Genomic DNA, 19,504 nt, shown 5'->3' on the forward strand with positions numbered 1-19,504 from the left:
TGGTTTCGGCTCAGGCCATGATCTCAGGGTCTTGGGATCCAACCATGTGAGTCTGCTCAGCAGGGAATCTGCTTGAGATTCTCTGTCTCCCCATCTCCCTCTGCCCCTCCCCTACTCTCTCTCTCTCTAAAATAAATAAATAAATCTTAAAAAAAAAAGTAAATAAAAATAAGCCTTTCAATAGAAAATATACATGAATATCTTTCTAATATTGGGGTAAAAAAGGATTTCTTAAACTAGACAAAACACTATTTTTAAAAGAGAAGACATAAGTTTCACTATATTAGAATTCAGGATTTATCTTTATCATGTACCTTAAAAATATGTGAATTTGGGGAAGAATGGTAAATCAATAAATATATAAGTACAACTAGCAACCTATTTGGGAGAAATTAAATTAGATCTCTAACCCACATCTTGTATAAGAAAAATTACAAATGGATTAAATATCTAAATGTGAAAAATAAACCTAAAATTAATGAAAGAAAATATAGGACAACAAATGTAAATTGTCATAAAATTTTAAAACATTCTGCAGAAAATAAACTAAGGGAAAATATTTTTAACACATAAAAGGAAAAAGGTCATTATCCCTATAATGTAAGAATTCCTACAACTAATAAGAAAAAGGCAACTCTTTTTAATGGGTAGAGGCTGTAATCAACTTACTGAAAAAAATGCAGTGATTAGTAAACACATACAAATGACTGGTAAACAATTTAGGGAAGTTCAAAATAAAATCCACTCTTGCCCATGCCTATGTGAGATTGTCTGTCTTCAGCTGTCCGTGCTAACAGTTTGGTTATTTATTTTTTATTTGTTCAGCACATATTTGGGCATCTAGTATGGTAGCCCCTACTTTCCCCTATACATGCTGGGAAAATGTATGCCAAGTCATTAATGGAGATTATTTTGGGGGACTGGGGATTGGTGGGGTGAAAGTTCCTTACACTTCCATTTTACCATAATTTTTTATAATTATATGGATAATAGAGTTTATATGTTTCCTGGTTGATGGACATTTAGGTTGTTTGTAATTTTTCACTGTTAAAACAACTCTGATAAACATACTTATTCGTATCTAGTAAACGTGTGTAAGAATCTCTCTCAGTTAAGAGTCAGCAATCTTTTTCTTAAAGAGTCATAAAAAAATAAATATGTTATTCTTTGTGGGCCATATGGTCTCAGTCACAGCTACTCAACTCTGCTTTTGTAGCAAGAAAGCAACCATAGATGATCATCTGTAGGCAAATGGGCATGCTTGTGTTTCAGTAAAACTTAATTAACAAAACAGATGGCTAATAGGCCCTAATTTGCCAACTTCAGCTCTAGGGTATATACCTAAAAGCATCATTGCTGGCCATAAGGTATGAGTGTTTTGAACTAGTGTTTGCCAAATTGCACTCAGAATGATTTTATCGATTTACACTTCTACTAGTAGTATGTGAGAATCCTGTTTCTTCTGTATGTCTCCAGCCCTTGTGAGTCAGTCTTCATAATTAACAGTCAGTGGGCAATGAAACATTAGCTTGTCATTTAATTTATATTTTCTTTTTTTTTTAATGTTTTATTTATCTATTCATGAGAGTCAGAGAGAGAGAGGCAGAAGCAGAGGGAGAAGCAGGCTCCCTGCCTAGCAGGGAGCCCGATGCAGGACTCGATCCCAGGACCCTGGGATCATGACCTGAGCCGAAGGCAGACGCTTAACCATCTGAGCCACCCAGGCGCCCCTAATTTATATTTTCTTGAATACTGCTGAGGTTGAATATCTTCTCATGTATTTATTAGACTTTTGGACATTCTGTTATTCATCTTGTTCCCATTTTCTATTATGTTAAATGTCTTAATCTTAAATATTTGAGAGATCTATTAATATCCTCTTGATACCACTGTGTTATAGATAATACACATCACAACCCCTCCCTGTAAAATCCATTATCTATTTTAGCTTTGTGATAACAAAAATTAGTTTTTGTCATAGAGCTAAATTAAGTATATTGCCATAGTTTTGCTTTGTATGAATTATTTATACATCTTTTCCTATCCTGGAATCATAAAGTTATCCTCTTATTATTTATAATAGTTATAATGTTTTATTTTTACAATTAGGTCTTTAATTCATCTCCAGCATGCAATTATGTATGTTTTGGAGGTAGGGATTTAATTTTACATAGATAAACACAAGTGTATATGATTTTTATATGTATGTATATGTAACTATTTAATATATAACTTGGATTTTAAGTAGTGTATTGGTTTTTATTAATATATGATCAGTTATCTATATAACATACAGATATGTACATATTTATGTTTTTAACTAAATTACCCATTATCTTTATATGATACTCCACTATTTCCCCATTAATTAGTAATGCCATCTCTGGCATATGGTAAGTTTATATTTGCTGGGTATTTCTAGACTCTATTCCACTAATTTTTTTTAGTTCCTCTGTGCCTGCACTGATACCACATTTGTTTAATTTGCAGTAGTTTTATAAATCTTGGTACCTGGTAGAGTGAGTTCTCCTATTTTTGTTTGTAAAATTGTGGTTATATTCTGTCTTATTTCTCTTCTGTCTGAAATTTAGTTTCAGCTTCTCTAATTCAAAGTCTGATACATTTTTTATTAGAATCACATTGAATTTATAAATTAATTTGAAGAGAATTCCTGTCTTTACAATATAAAGATTGATTCTTGGTTGAAAGGATAGACTCTGGAGGCAGACCTCCTGGGTTCTAATTCCACACTTGCTACTTATCAGCACTGATTTTGGGTAAATTTTCTGCCTCAGTTTTCTTATTGGTAAAATATAATGCTAAACTGAAATGTGAGGATTAAATGGGTTAATACACATAAAAGCACTTAGAATCTGACACATAGTAAACATTCAATATTAGGTGTTGTTATTAATTTTATATCTCCATTCATTTAGGTGTAATTTTATGGCCCGCAATAAAGTTTTATAATATCCTCTATAAAGATTTTATACATCTTTTTTTATTATTCCTAGATACCATATAGTTTTTGTTACTGTTGTGAATGGGATTTACTATAATTACTAAATTACATTTAAATAATAAATATCCAGTGACCTTCCTGAGTTCTTTTATTAAATCATCTCAGTAGTTTAAGATTTTCTTGCATTTTTCTTGCATTTTCCATATAAACTGTCAAATATGGCAGTTGCATTTTTTTTTTTTGCATTATTTGCAAAAGGTAATTTTCTTTGCCCTTTTCAGTTGTTTGGGTTTTTTCTTTTTTCTCTTTATATTGCATAAGAATTCTAATACATCTTTGAATAAGAAGCAGTGATACTGGTCTTCTCTGTCTTACTATGACTTTAAAGGGACTTCTAAAGTTTCACTGTTAAGTGTGCTGTTTGCTCAGTTTTTAATAGATAACCTTCCTCAAGTTAAGGAATTTACCTTCTATTCCCAGTTTGTTGAGAGTTATCCTGAATCTGTATTGAACTGTATTATTCTTAAAATTTTTTTAAATCAGTTTTTCAAAAGTCATACCAACTATATTACCCTGAACTGTTAAGCACTTGTTATTAAGCATAGTTTCACCAATATTCAAGGTTATTATATAAAAAAAGGAAAGAAATACTACTGGATTTTTCCATTTTCATTTTGAGAAACAGAAGCACAGGAGTTGTATTATTAGAAATCCTCTACCACAGTGGGTATCAAGATATAGAACGACTTCCAAGATTTAGTGACATATTGGCAATACAGAAACCAAGAGGAATATTAAATACAATTTCCTACTTTTATCTTTTAAATATTAAATTTTTTAATTTAAGATTTTATTGGTGGACACCCCGCCCCGCCGCTACCCCACGCGCTCCGTCAGGCAGCTTTAGTCCCAGCACTGCAGAGCCCCTCCCACAGAAGACTAGGGGCACAGAGAGCTTGCTGGCACTGCCCCCCCAGCTCTGTGCTATGGGAGACCTGCCCTCTCCAATACTCTTAGCCAGAGCCCATACAAGGCAGTGCCAGAGACCTGGTAGTGTGCAAGCAGCCCCTACAGTGGCCAGCACTACTCCAAAGTGACTCCTACCCCAGAGAAAGGGAAAGATAATCACACATACCAGTCAGAGGAGGCCCCAGCAGTGGGCTGGAAGCAGACAAGTGGTTTGACTACAGGTCCCGCCCACCAACAAAAGCTTTTCCCAACAACACAGGGGAAGGACACAGCAGTTTGGTGCTACTGCATCTCTCGCAAACACCCGGTCTGACTCAGCTCAAGTCCGAGGCATCCCCAGACTGTCCCACTACCACTACAGGAACTAGACACTGCCCACAACAAGCAGAAGAGAGCCATTGCAGATGACTGGACTGAAGGAAAAAGCAGCTCAGCCACAACAGCAGGGCACACACATCACACATAGGAGATACCCCTAAAGCACCAGGTTCTGGTGAACAGGGGACACTGCACAGTGGGGCACTACAAGATCTTTTCTTCATAAGGCCATTACTTTCACGTGCAGGAAACATTGCTGTCTTTCCTAACACGAAGAAACAGACACAGAGAGTTAGACAAAATGAGATAGAAGAATATGTCCTAAATGAAACAATAGGACAAAATCACAGCAAGAGACCCAAGCAAAACAGGGATACATAATATGCCTCAGAATTCAAAGAAATGATCATTAATATACTCACTGGACTTGAGAAAAGAGTGGAGGACATCAGTGAGACCCTTAACAATGAGATAAAAAAGAACCAGTCAGAGATGAAGAACACATTAAATGAAATAAAAATACACTAGATGAAGTAAATAGTAGAAGCAGAAAAATGAATCAGTGACTTGGAGGACAGAGTAGTGGAAAGTAATCAAGCTGAGCAGATGAGAGAAAAAATTATGCAAAATGAGAATAGACTTAGGGAATTCATTGATACCATCAAGCATGAAAACATTTGCCTTATAGAGATCCCAGAAGGAGAAGAGAGAGAAAAGGGGGCAGAAAATTTACTTGAAGAAATAATAGCTGAAAACTAACTGAATCTGGGGAAGGAAACAGAAATCTACATCCATCAGGCACAGAGATCTGCCAACAAATCAGCCCAGAGAGGTCCACACCAAGACACATAATAATTAAGATGGCAAAAAGTAGTGATGAAGAGAGAATTTTAAAAGCAGCAAGAGAGAAGAAACCAGTTATATACAAGGGAAACCCTATTAGGCTAGCAGTGGATTTTTCAGCAGATTTTGCAGGCCAGAAAGGAGTAGTATGATATAGTCAAAGTACTGAAAAAATAAAACCTGCAGCCAAGAATATCCAGCAAGGCTATCATTCAGAATAGAAGGAGAAATAAATAGTTTCCCAGACAAACAAAAGTAAAGGAATTCATTACCACTAAACCAGCCCTACAAGAAAAGTTTAAAGGGAACTCTTCAAGTGGAAAGGAAAGAGTAAGGAATGTAGGAAGCACAAAAGTAATAAAAATAAGTATATCTATAAAAATCCATCAAAGGGGGGCGCCTGGGTGGCTCAGTCGGTTGTGTCTGCTTTCAGCTCAGGTCTTGATTCCAGGGTCCTGGGATCAAGTCCCCATAGGGCTCCTTGCTTAGCAGGGAGCCTGCTTCTCCCCTGCCTGCTGCTCCCCCTGCTTTTGATCTCTCTCTGGCAAGTAAAATATTTTTTAAAAAATCAGTCAAAGGACTCACGAAATAAAAGGATATAAAGTATGATACCATATACCTAAAATGTGGAAAAGAGAGGAGTAAAGAATGGGTTCAACCTTAAGTGACCATCATCTTAATATAGTCTTCTACATATAGGAGATGTTGCATACAAACCAAATGGTAACTACAATCAAAAACCAATAATATGCAAAAATAAAAAGAAGGGAATTCACGTATATTACTAAAGAAAGCCAACTAGTTGTGAGAAGAGAGCAAGAGAAGAAAGGAATGGAGAAAAACTACAAAAACAACCATAAAACAAGTACCGAAATGGCAATAAATACATACCTATCAATAATTACTTTTAATGTAAATGGACTAAATGCTCCAATCATAAGATGTAGGGTGACAGAATGGATTAAAAAACAAGACCCATCTATATGCTGCTTACAAGAGACTCATTTCAGACCTAAAGACACATACATATTGAAAATGAAGGGATGGAGAAGCATTTATCATGCAAATGGATGTGAAAGGGAAGCTGAGATAGCAATACTTATATTTGACAAAATAGACTTTGAAGTAAAGACTGTAACAAGAGACAGAGAAGAACACTATATAATCATTAAGGGGACAATCCAGCAGGGAAATCTAACAATTGTAAATATTTATGGACCCAACATGGGAGCACCAAGTATTTAGAGGAGTTAATAACAAATATAAAGAAAGTAATAGTAATGCAATAATAGTAAGGGACTTTAACACCCCACTTATGTCAACGGGCAGATCATCCAAACAGAAAATCAAGAAGGAAACAGTGGCTTTGAATGACACATTGGACTGAGAGGATATAACAGATATATTCAGAACATTCCATCAACAAAATACACATTCTTTTCAAGTGTTCATGGAACATTCTCCAGAACAGATCACATATTAGGCCACAAAAAAGTCTCAACAGAGTCAAAAAGATCAAAGTGAATCCATGCATTTTTTCTGACCACAACACTATGAAACTAGAACCACAAGAAAAAACCTGGAAAGACCACAAATACATGGAGGCTAAATAACATGCTACTAAACAATGGGGTCCACCAAGAAACCAAAGAGAAAATCAAAAAATATATGGAGACAAATAAAAATGAAAACATAATGGTCCAAAATCTTTGGGATGCAGCAAAAGCTATTCTAAAAGGGAAATTTATAGCAAAACGGCCCTACCTCAAGATGCATGAAAAATCTCAAATAAAAAACCTAACCGTACACCTAAAGGAGCTAAAACAGAAAAACAAACAAAACCCAAAATCAGTAGAAGGAAGGAAATAACAAAAATTAGAGCAGAAATAAAATAGAAACTTAAAAAAGCAGTAGAACAGATCGATGAAACCAGGAGCTGGTTCTTTGAAAAGATTAACAAAATTGATAAACCTTTAGCTAGACTCATTTAAAAAAAGAAAGGATTCAAATAAAATCAGAAATGAAAGAGGAGAAATAACTGACACCACAGAAATACAAAGGATTACAAGAGAATTTATGAAAAATTATATGCCAACAAATTGAACAACCTAGAAGAAATGGATAAATTACTAGAAATATAGAGCCCTCCAAAATTGAATCAGGAAGAAATAGAAAATTGGAACAGACTGGTTATCAGCAATGAAATTGAATTAGCAATCAAAAGACTCCCAGCAAACAAGTCCAGACCAGATGGTTTCACAGCAAAAGTCTACCGAACATTTAAAGAAGACATAATACCTCTTCTTCTCAAACTATTCCAAAAAATAGAAAAGGAAGGAAAACTTCTAAATTCATTCTACAAGGCATGCATTACCCTGATACCAAAACCATATAAAGAGACTAGAAAAAGAACTACAGGCCAGTATCTGTGGTGAACATAGATGCAGAATTCCCCAACACAGTTTTAGCAAACTAAGTCCAACAGTACATTTTAAAAAGTCATTCACCACCATCAACTGGGATTTATTTCCAGGATCAGGGGTGGTTGAATATTGACAAATCAATGTGATGCATCACATTAATAAGAGAAAGGATAAAAACCATATGCTCATTTCAATAGATGCAAAAAAAGCATTTGACAAAGTACGACATCGATTCATGATAAAAATCCTCCACAAAGTAGGTTTAGAGGGAACATACTTCAACATAATAAAGGCCTTATATGAAAAACCCAGAGCTAACATCATCCTCAATGGGGAAAAACTGAGAGCTTTTCCCCTAAGATCAAGAACAAGACAAGGATGTCCACTGTCACTTTTATTAACAATACTGGAAATCCTAACCATAGCAATCAGACAAGGAAAAGGGATAAAAGGCATCCAGATTGGTAAGGAAGAAGTAAAACTTTCACTATTTGCAGATGACATGATACTGTATATAGAAAACCCTAAAGACTCCACCAAAAAACTACTAGAATTAATAAACGAATTCAGTAAGGTCCCAGGGCGCAAAATCACTGTACAGAAATCTGTTGCATTTCTGTACACTAATAAGCAAAAGAAAGAGAAGTTAAGAAAACAATCCTTTTACAATTGCAGCAAAAATAATAAAATACCTAGGAATAAACTTAAGGAGGTGAAAGATCTGTACTCTGAAAACTATAAAACACTGATGAAAGAAACTGAAAACAGCACAAAGAAATGGAAAGACATTCCATGCTCATGGATTGAGAGAACAAATATTGTTAAGGTATTCATACTACCCAAAGCAGTGTACACATTTAATGCAGTCCCTATCCAAATACCAATAGCATTTTTCACAGAACTAGAACAAACAATCCTAAAATGTGTATGGACCCACAAAAGACCCGAATAGCCAAAACAATCTTGAAAAAGAAAAAGCTCAAAGTATCACAATTCCAGATTTCAAGTTATACTACAAAGCTGTAGTAATCAAAACAGTCTGGCACTGGCACAAAAATAGACACATAGATCAGTGGAACAGGATAGAAAGCCCAGAAGCAAACCCATAATTATATGGTCAATTAATCAACAAAAGAGGCAAGAATATGCAATGGGAAAAACAGTCTCTTCATCAAATGGTGTTGGGAAAACTGGACAGCAACATGCAAAAGAATGAGACTGGACCACTTCCTTACATCATACACAAAACTGACTTCGAAATGGATTAAAGACTTAAATGTGAGACTCAAAACTGTAAAAATTCTAAAAGAGAACATAGGCAGTAATCTCTCTGACATTGACTATAGCAGCTTTCTTCTAGATCGGTCCCCTAAGGCAAGGGAAACAAAAGCAAAAATAAACTATTGGTATTACATCAAAATAAAAAGCTTCTGCACAGGGGAGGAAACAGTCAACAAAACTAAAAGACAACCGACTGAATGGGAAAATACATTTGCAAATGACATATCTGATAAAAGGTTGGGTATCAAAATATATAAAGAACTTACACGACTCAAAACCCCAAAACCAGATAATCCAATGAAAACATGGTCAGAAGACAGAACAGACATTCCTCCATCTCTGTACAGACAGCCGACAGCCAACAGACCCATGAAAAAATGTTCAACATCACTCATCATCAGGGAAATGCAAATCAAAACCACAATGAGGTATCACCTCACACCTGTCAGAATGGCTAAAATCAAAAACACAAGAAGCAATTGTTGGTGAAGACATGGAAAAAGGGGAACCCTCTTGCCCTGTTGGTGGGAATGCAGACTGGTGCAGCCACTGTGGTAGACAGTATGGAGTTTCCTCAAAAAGTTAAAAATTGAACTACCCTAATTGCACTACTGGGTATTTACCCAAAGAATATGAAAATACTAATTCAAAAGAATACATGCACCCCTGTGTTTATTGCAGCACTAGTTACAATAGCCAAATTATGGAAACAGCCCAAGTGTCCATCAACAGATGAATGGATAAAGAAGAGTGGTGTATATATGCAATAGAATATTACTCAGCCCTAAAAAAGAATGAAATCTTGCCATTTACAGTGACATGGATGGAGGCAGAGTATAATGCTAAGTGAAATAAGTCAGAGAAAGATAAATACCATATACCAAATACCATATGATTTCACTTATATCTGGAATTTAAGAAAAACCAATGAAGGGAAAAAAGAAACAAACCAAGGAACAGACTCTTAACTGTAGAGGACAAACTGATGGTTACCAGAGCGGAGGTGGTGGGGCAGTGGGAGAAATATGTGATAAGGATTAAGGAGTGTACTTACAATGATGAACACTGAGCAGTGTGTAGAATTGTTGAATCACTCTGTTGTACACCTAAAACCAATATAGCACTGGATGTGTATTATACTGAAATTAAAAATAAAAACTTAATGAAGTAAAGATTTTATTCATGGAGCAGAGCGTGTTATATAGAGAAAGGGAAAATAAATATTACAAAGCAAATTGTGCATAGTTTCTTTGTTTCATGTAAAGCCAGAAAATGTTTATCATCTGGTTGTAGAGGTGTTCACTCATCTTTGCAGTATATTTAGAAAGCTACCAAAAATATAGGCATTTCTCCTTGAGCATGTTCTCATGAGCAAATTAGATGTGAAAAGCTTTGTTAATTAGAGTATTACTTACCTTAAGTTCGCTATTTTCACAGTCACAATAGAGAATCAGCATAGTTGTAGTGTTATGAGGGAAGGGACAGAGGGAGGGAAGGAAGAATTTGGTTTGGGGGTTTGTGTTTTGGTGAGCACATTTTGAGTTTTTCTGTGGTTTATCGTGACATCGGATAATAGCAGCAATAAGTGTTTTTACTGTGTAATAAAATCATAGGGACATTATATTTAAGCAAAACTAGGTATGATCAGTGGGTAGGTTTTATATGGAAGTTTTTAAACTATATATACTTAAACTATTTCAGTTCTTTTAGTATTTATTGGAATATACGCACTCAGGAATCTTTTACTGATGGTGCACATAATCAAAAATAGTTTGGAAATGACTCCGTCTAGCCTCCAACACGTTTTTTCCCCCATCAAAACAATTACTCTTATAATTTCTGGTGCTTCAATATTAAGATATCAACTGTAGAATTACCACAGAAAATGATATAACATTGGCAGTACTTGTTTCTAAAACCTATGTATTTGTTGTCACAAAGGTAATTAAAATAATTTGAATTTGCAAGGTTTTCATATAAGTGATTTGGTTTCTCTCACTTCCACTTGTGTCCATCAAATTAAAGCAAAACCTAGCTTTTTTTTTTTTTTTTTTTTTTTTTTTTTTAGAGAGAGAGAGCATGAGAGCAGGGGCATGGGGGTGGGAGAAGAGAGAGAATCTTAAGCAGGCTCTCCACTGAGCCACTGAGCACAGAGTTCAATTGTGAGGCTTAATCTAACGACCCTGAGCTGAAATCAAGATTTGGAGGCTTAACTGACTGAGCCACCCAGGTGCCCCCAAATCTAGCTTTTTGTAAAAACACTTTTTCCACATTGTTTCAGTTCCATGTTGTTCCATCTATAGTAAGTGCTTTGTGTTCACTTAATGGTCTTAGGATAGTGGGAAAGCAAAAGCTTCTAACATCGTTGTGATCCTAGTGTTGGTAGTAAAAATAACGTTTAGCTACAGAAGGTATTTGGGAAAGCTACATCTGAAAGGTACTAATGTCTTATAATAGGAACAACTCTTGAACAGGTTAATGCTACTGTTTAAACGCTGATGCCTACTAACACAAATCAGATGCTCCTTCCCTTTACACATATACCATGCTTTCTATAAATCAATTACATTATACTGGCATCTGGATTAGTATAAAGATCAAATGTAGGTGTAATTTTTAATTTGTTGAACTATTTTTGAGACTAACTTAAATACCAATTTTTTTACCACATGCATCATGCAATTTGATATATGACTTTTATTTGTACAATTTTCCTAAACCTATCATATAAAATGAGGTATATTAAAAAATTGAACTGCAGTATGTCATCAGTGTGTGAATATATGTATATCTAACTTCTTATATAAGAATGATTTAGCATAACCCTGAGCTGTTAAATGATAGCCATAGTATGACTGTTTATACTAATGTTTTTAATAAAATTAGATCTAATTTGGTCCCTTACTTTCTTTTAGCGAAGAGTAACCAGAATTCAACAAATAGAGAAGGACATACTTCGTATACGACAGCTTTTACAGTCCCAAGCAACAGAAGCAGAGGTTAGTAAGTTGATTTTTTTGTTTGTTTACAGATATAGATATGGAAAAGAAAATATGTCTAATTAATGTGGCATCATTGAAATATAGATGTTTTTTCTAGAGAATTGAGACACTTCGTAAGTTGTTTTCATGAAATTAAATGAATTATCAAAAACCTTGATCATGTTGATCTTTTAATAACTGCTATCAATTAAAATTTATAGAGCCATAAATACACTTTACTTCAGTCCTCAAATTACATATAATCAGATAGCTAACTTAAATTGGCTATTATCAACTAGTAAATAAGCTATTACCTGTCTGTAATTCATGATTAAAACTGATCATACAAATTTATGTTTGCTCCACAGTCCTCATTAAAATTACAGTAAAAGGATAAAATGAAAAAGGCACAAAGACAGGGGAGGTAACAATAAAATTGGGGGAGCTGGAAAGCAGGTAAATAAATGCACGGTTTTAGTATATAGTAGTGAATTAACGCCTAAGTCTGCTGTAGGAAGTCATGAAGCAACTCATTTTATACTGTGGAGTCCTAAAAGGTTCCAAAATAGGTACCCCTGGATGTAAGGATTAAAAAAGGTGGCTAAAATTTTAGTTAGAGGATGACTGAAAATTTGTTAAGACGCAGGTAGAGCCTCCAGAGACTGTCTTGAACTCTCAGTAGCAGGTAACCTCTTTCCAATCCCAGCAAAAGAGGAGGGACTTATTCTAGAAAGGGTAAAAGAAAGGGTCTTTAGGTAGAGGTAACCCTAGTGTAACTGAAGTTGGGGTATCATACTAAAAACTGAAATAAGTGAAAATTTACTTATGAATTCTGAAACCCTCACTCACTTCCAAGCTTATAATACAGGCAAGTTTCTAGAAGCAACTTCTCTAAGAAATGTGACTAACCCAAGAAAACAGACCTAAAGGTACTGACATTGGAGGATTCCCCAATAAAACAACCCAGCTGGACCACCCTATAGAGTAGCTGTAGTTGCCAGTCTTCATCCCTCATGCATAGAGCAGCACTTAACCTTTTCGTAGGTAGCCCACTCTGAAATAGGGATGGACAACTAAAGACTACCAGACATTTTACGTAAGTTCCTAAAAAGAAAGATGTAATGGAAAAAGATAGTATGCAGAGAGAACACTTTAAAACCTAAAACTAACATTCTCAGATAAAAGAGGATGCATCCATAGCGGTACTAGGAAACGATACTACACAAAAGGAACATTCAGAGAATCCAGGAAAGAGTTCTTGGGAATTAAAAGTGTGGTGGTAGCAGAAATGAAAACTCAGAAAGGTTAGAAGATAAATTTCTCGGAAAATAGAAAGATATGAGATGGAAGACAGAAAAGATGAGAAAATCAGAGAATCATTTCCGGAGTGTTCACTATTCATATAAAAAGGAGTTCCAGAAAGAGAATGGAGGAGCTAGAAGGAGGAAATTATCACAGAAATAAAATACCCTAGAATTGAGGGGCATAGTTTTCCAAATAAAATGGTCTCTTCGGTATCCAATACCATGGATGAAAATAATCCCACAGCAGGCACATCATGGTACAATTTCATTTCACTAGGAATAAAAAGAAAGTCTTAAAACATTCTAGAGAAGGAGAGGAAGACAAACAAGAAAAAAACAAAACAAAAAACCAGGAATGTAAATGTCTTTAGCTATATAAACAGCAACACTGGGAGCTGGGAAGTAGAATACCAATTTCTTAAAATTTCTGAAAGAAAATTATTTCCAGCTATATTCTCACATCTGTTCGCCTACACCACTGGGTGTCCCGTAATTCCATTCAGTTCTGACACCCAGAGTGCAGACCCCACATTTAAGGATAAAGTCATTCACAAGACTGCCCTCACTTCAGACACCAGCTACCAGTGTCAGGTGTCGTCAAGCCACCTGCACTCTGCCCAGCTTGCTGTACATTCTATTCTAAGTGGGCATATTCTAGTGCAATTCAACTCTGACACTTAACTACCTAGAATTGACATAGTCTATACAGATTAATGGCAGAGTCCTTCACAAGACTACACCTCCCAAGCCACCCATACTTCTGCCCAACTGGCTACAAATTAGGGGCTTCCCACACCCCCCTAGGTTCAGTAGTTCACTGGAGTGACTCAGAACTCACTGGAAATGCTAACATACAATTACAGTTTTATTATAGAGGATACAGATCAGGAACAGCCAAATGAGGAGACCAATATAGGGCAAGATCTGGGGAAAGTGAGGAATAAAGAATGCAGAGCTTCCGTGCTCTCAAAGAATCTTCAACACGTCATTCTCCCAACACATCAATATGTTCATCAACCAGGAAGCTCCACTGAGCTTCAGCGTCCAAAGTTTTATTGGGGTTTCATTATGTAGGCACACTTGATTAAATAGGTAGCTGTATGACTGACCTCAATTTCCAGGCCCCTCTCTTCCTCCTCCCTGGAGGTCAGTCTGGCCCAAAGTTCCAACCTTCCTGTCACCTGTTTTCCTCTATGCCTGACTCTTAATATCATAGGAACTTTGGCTTTAGTACATGTGAATTTGAAATATGCAGAAACATGTATTTGCTAAGTAGGCATTTTAAGTACAAGTACTATGAAGTCATATTCCTAAAAGCAGTTTAACTTGGCTGACTTAAGCCAATAAAAACTCGATATTTGTAATATAAGGAATAAGTGTCCATTTTGCAATGTTGACTGTTAAGGACTGGGGGAGAAAAAGAACAGTATCTCTGCTCCTTTTTCAGTCTCACTGGTATTGTTGTTTGGCAGTATTCTGGTTGTTGCCACCCCTTTGGCTTTCCAGTGTAGTTTATCTTTTTCCCCCCTTGATTAAACTTACTGTAACACTCTATTTTTTTAAACTATTTTTAAAGAGGCAGCCTTTTGTTTTTATTGAGCAGCACTACATTTTATATTTTCTCTTTTATATTTTCTGCTATTTTCTTGTAGTTTTTGCTGCCATTGTTTTTCTCATTTCTTTAGTTACAGTTTTTTCCTCTTTCTTATATCCTGATTATTGTTGTCTGCATCTAACAGATTCTTTTATATTTTGGAATGAATATTTGCATTTATTTTTTTCTAGTTGATTCAATCTTTTATTTGTATGAAGTAGCTCTGTGTATAGCATTTAATGCTCTTCACCTTGAATTTCATTTTGTTTGCTATTAATATTACCACCCTAGCTTTTTGTTACCATTTTCCTACTATAATATATTCCCTGCTGGTATTTCAAAGTTTACCAACTTTCTGTCCTCTGGAAGGCCCTAAAAAATTGTTGTTTGTTCATTGCCACCCTTATTTTCCAGCATGGTTATAAGTTTTTTGCAGGTTGGAGACTTGTTCGTGTTTTTTTATTTGTTCAAAATTTTACTCGTACCATTGGATCTGGGGCCAGCTGTGCCAACTGTCCACTGTTGTGATCCAGTCTCTTCTTGTTTTCTTTTGTTATGAAAATGATTATATTAGTCATAGCCTACAGTGGTTACATTTAGTCTACTAGTTCAGTGAATGTACATTAAAGGAAGGTGCCATGTCACATTTAAGAAAGAACCAAAACTTTTTTTTTTTAATTTGCTTTTTAAAGTTTCTTTATTCCATTATTGTTGTTTGGCTAATATAGATAAGTGGGAAGATCTGGAAAATGGAGAAAACCAGGGCTTGGACACTTATAAATTAGTTCACATACAGCGTAGATTAGAAAAGAGAAGATACCTGTCAAATAATTTCTCCACCATGAAGCGTATTACATATAGCACTCTTTGTCCTGCCTCTTGACAGCTCTGGTTTAGGGTCAAGAGGCAGTACATAATTCAAGTGATGTAATTATTGCACATGATTCAAATATCAAAAATTACAAAAAGATATGTGAAGGAACCAGTTTACCACTTTCTTGTATGTCTTTTCAGAAAAGGTGGATTATTTATCGACAAGCAAATACATTTGGGGAGATCAAAAAGATGGGAGCTGTGAGGAGAGTTGTATCATGGTTGTAAAATCTCTAGAAAATAGCCAGTGAGAGAGCAAGGTGGCTCAGTCAGTTGAGCATCTGACTTCATTTCAGCTCAGGTCCTGAGACGAAGCCCTGCATTGGGCTCTGCTCTCTACAGGGAGTCTGCTTGAAGATTTTCTGTCTGTTCTCGCTCTCAAATAAATAAGTAAATAAATAAATCTTTTAAAAGAAAAAATAGCCAGTGAGAAATATTTATTAAAATCCTATGCAAAGTACTTTTGTAACTATTAGTAAGGAGACAGCTCAATTTAAAAATGGGCAAAAGATTTGAATAGACGTTTCACCAGAAAATGTACAGGAATGGCTGGTAAGCACATGAAAATATGCTCACTGTCATTAGTCATTCAGGAAATACAAATCAAAACCACAGTGAGATACCACTTTACACCCATTAGGATGGCTATAATCATAAAGACAGATAATAAACACTGGCAAGAATGTAGATAAATAGAAGCCATCATATATTGCTATTGGGAATATAAAATGTGCAGCCACTTGGAAAACAATTTGGCAGTTACTTAAAGTATTAAACAGAGTTATCGTGTGATCCAGCAATTCCACTTCAACGTACCTATCCAAGAGAAATGAAAACATATGTTCACATAAAGACTTTAACCTGAATGTTCATAGCAGTATTATTCATAGTAGCCCCCAAAGTAGAAACTATGCAAACGTGTATCAGCTGGTGAATGATTAAACACAATGTGGTATATCTTTACAACTGAATACTGTTCTGCAATAAAAAGGAACAAATTGTTGATACATACTCTAACATGGATCAAGCTCAAAAACATGCTAAGTAAAAGAAACTAGACATGTAAGTCTACATAGTTCATTTATAAGAATTGTCTAGAAAAGTTAAATTTATACAGACAGAAAGTAGTTAAGACAGGGGTATGGGTGGGAATGAGGATTAACTATAAACGAGCACAAGGCATCCTATTAGAGTGATAAAAATGGTGCTCGCTTTGGCAGCACATATACTAGAATGATAAAAATGTTATAAAGCTGGATTATGGTGATGCTTGGTATGCTTACAAAAAATGGTACACTTAAAATGGGTGAATGTTGTGGCATGCAAATATCTCAACAATTTTTTTCATCCCTAGGGTAGAAACTTTGGGGAAGTTGTCCAGCAACTCTGGAAATGAGGGTGCTAATTAGAGTCATTCTTTCATTAGGAATCAGCAACAGTTTCTTTGCCTTTAATGTTAGCAGTAGCTTTGGACCGTGGTAAAGAGTGCTCACTTCGGCAGCACGTATACTAAAATTGGACAGTGGTAAAGAGTGCAAGCAGGCCTGTAGCCTAGGATCAGTAAAAGAATAAAGGGAAGTAAAATAACAAATAGAAAGGAGGAGGAGGAAAGAAAACAAAGATAATAAGTGTTAAATATTATTTTGGGCCCTAGAGTCAGGCTTGTGATCCCAGCTCTGACTCTGCCATTTACTAGGTATGTCACCTAAAGCCAGATACTTATCTTCTCTGTGCCTCAGTTTCTTTATCTGTAAAGTGGGGATAATAATAAATCATACCTTACCTCACAGAGTTGGTATGAGGATTAAATAAATCAGTAGATGCCAAGTGACTAGTGCGTAGTAAACATTAGACTTTTTTTTAACTTTATCACATTCATCATCCTATCATCAAATGGGCCTGGTAATCCTTCACGACTACTATGTTTCTGTGGATCCCCCATTCTTCTCTTGGAAATGACTTTACTAATCTCCCTCCATAATTCCATCTCCTCCTTCATAGAGAAAATAGTAGCTGTTATCAGAACTGCCTGTCCTCCTGTCAAGAGGCGTTCTGCCTTCTTGCCTGTGCTTTGGATTTTCTATTCCTGCCTTTTCAGGAACTTCTTACTCTTATCTCTTTTCTCTCACATATTTATCTCCTTCCTCTTCTGTGGCACCTTTGTATTGCCATTTTTTTTAATTTTTATTGTTATGTTAATCACCGTATATTACATAATTTGTTTTGGTGTAGTGTTCCATGATTCATTGTTTGTTCATAACACCCAGGGCTCCATGCAGAATGTGCCCTCCTCAATACCCATCACCAGGCTAACCCATCCCCCCACTCTCCTCCCCTCCAGAACCCTCAGTTTGTTTTTCAGAGTCCATCATCTCTCCTGGTTCGTCTCCCCCTCTGACTTACTCCCCTTCATTCTTCCCCTCCTGCTATCTTCTTTTTTTTCTTTTTTCTTAAAATATGTTGCGTTATTTGTTTCAGAAGTACAGATCTGTGATTCAACAGTCTTGCACAATTCACAGCGCTCACCGTAGCACATATCTTCCCCAATGTCCATCACCCAGCCACCCCATCCCTCCCACCCCCGACCACTCCAGCAACCCTCAGTTTGTTCCTGAGATTAAGAATTCCTCATATCAGTGAGGTCATGTGATACATGTCTTTCTCTGATTGACTTATTTCACTCAGCATAACACCCTCCAGATCCATCCACATCGTTGCAAATGGCAAGATCTCATTCCTTTTGATGGCTGCATAATATTCCATTGTGTATATATACCACATCTTCTTTATCCATTCATCTGTCGATGGACATCTTGGCTCTTTCCACAGTTTGGCTATTGTGGACATTTAAACCTGCTCAAATCTTATCTTTCAAAATATAAAAGGAACCTTCCTCAATTATGTCTCTCCTTGCAACTACCTTCCTTCATCTGTCCCCTTACCTCCCTCATTGTCTTTTCCCATTCCCCCACTCCACAGGTGTTTCTAGACTCCCAAGTCTGTATTTCCTCCTCACTACTCTTCTTTTTTCCCCCACCATTCACTCTTAAAACACACCAGTCTAGCTAGTCTCTACTCCATCAGTGACTTCATTATTAATTAAATTGATATTTTCAGTCTTCATCTTGACATTTTCTGCGTTATTAAACACTTCCTGTTACTTGAAATATTTTTCTCTTGGCATTCCATGGCAACACTTTTTTGTTTTTTTCCCCACCTCTTTGGCTTTTATAGGCCCATGCTCTTTTATCTGGACATTAATTGTACACATTCCTTAAGTCTTTATTGCTGTTATCTGTATTATCTTTCCCTTAGACCGTCTCATTTATGCTTATAGCTTCACTTACCTTTTATACACTATTGGCTCTCAAATTCATTTTCCTAGCCCTCAGTTCCAGACTCCTAAATCTGTGTGCCTTCTCTGCATCTCCACTTAGATGTCTCAAAGACACCATAAATCCAACATATTCAAAGCATAATTTAACGATCTTCTCCTAAGTCCTTCTTACCATGGCACTCCTCCAAAGAACCCTCACTCCCTTAGTATTACCTTCTGTGCAAGTGACACCATCATTATTCAGTTGTGTGAGTTAAGGAATATAGGAATAATTCGTGACAGCAGATCTCTTCTTCTGTCCCATATGCAGTAATATCAGGTCCTTCAGATTTACCTCTCTGTCCCTACTTCTATCCCTGCCACTGCTTGCCTGGTGTCAGGTACCATCATCTCACACTTAATACATTAGCTTCCAAGCTGGTGTCATCTATATTTCCTACCTACTTAGACCATTTAAAATTAAATTTGACCTTAAAAAATCAATTTACATTAAGTTTTCCCATTAATAGTCTAGTATTGGTTATGTGAGGGCAGGAATGATGTATGAGAATCACACTAAAATTCAACAAAATCAGTTAGTTTTTTTTTTTTACCGTCTTTTTTTCTACTCTCTGCACCA

At 35.9% G+C, this 19,504-nt stretch overlaps 1 protein-coding gene across 13 annotated transcripts in view; it reads left to right on the top strand.

Moving 5' to 3' along the window:
• APC (APC regulator of WNT signaling pathway) overlaps positions 1–19,504 on the top strand; it is a 130,312-nt gene that overhangs the window by 72,445 nt on the left and 38,363 nt on the right. For all 13 annotated transcript variants that reach the window (XM_073889269.1, XM_073889273.1, XM_073889278.1 and 10 more), the window contains one exon: positions 11,712–11,795. In XM_073889269.1, the coding sequence (XP_073745370.1) occupies positions 11,712–11,795 (84 nt within the window). The remainder of the gene's footprint in view (positions 1–11,711; positions 11,796–19,504) is intronic.

This window comes from Callorhinus ursinus, unplaced genomic scaffold (assembly GCF_003265705.2).
Source record: "Callorhinus ursinus isolate GAN/ISIS: 27379988/994484 unplaced genomic scaffold, GSC_fseal_2.0 scaffold3, whole genome shotgun sequence".
Classification (NCBI taxonomy): domain Eukaryota; kingdom Metazoa; phylum Chordata; class Mammalia; order Carnivora; family Otariidae; genus Callorhinus; species Callorhinus ursinus.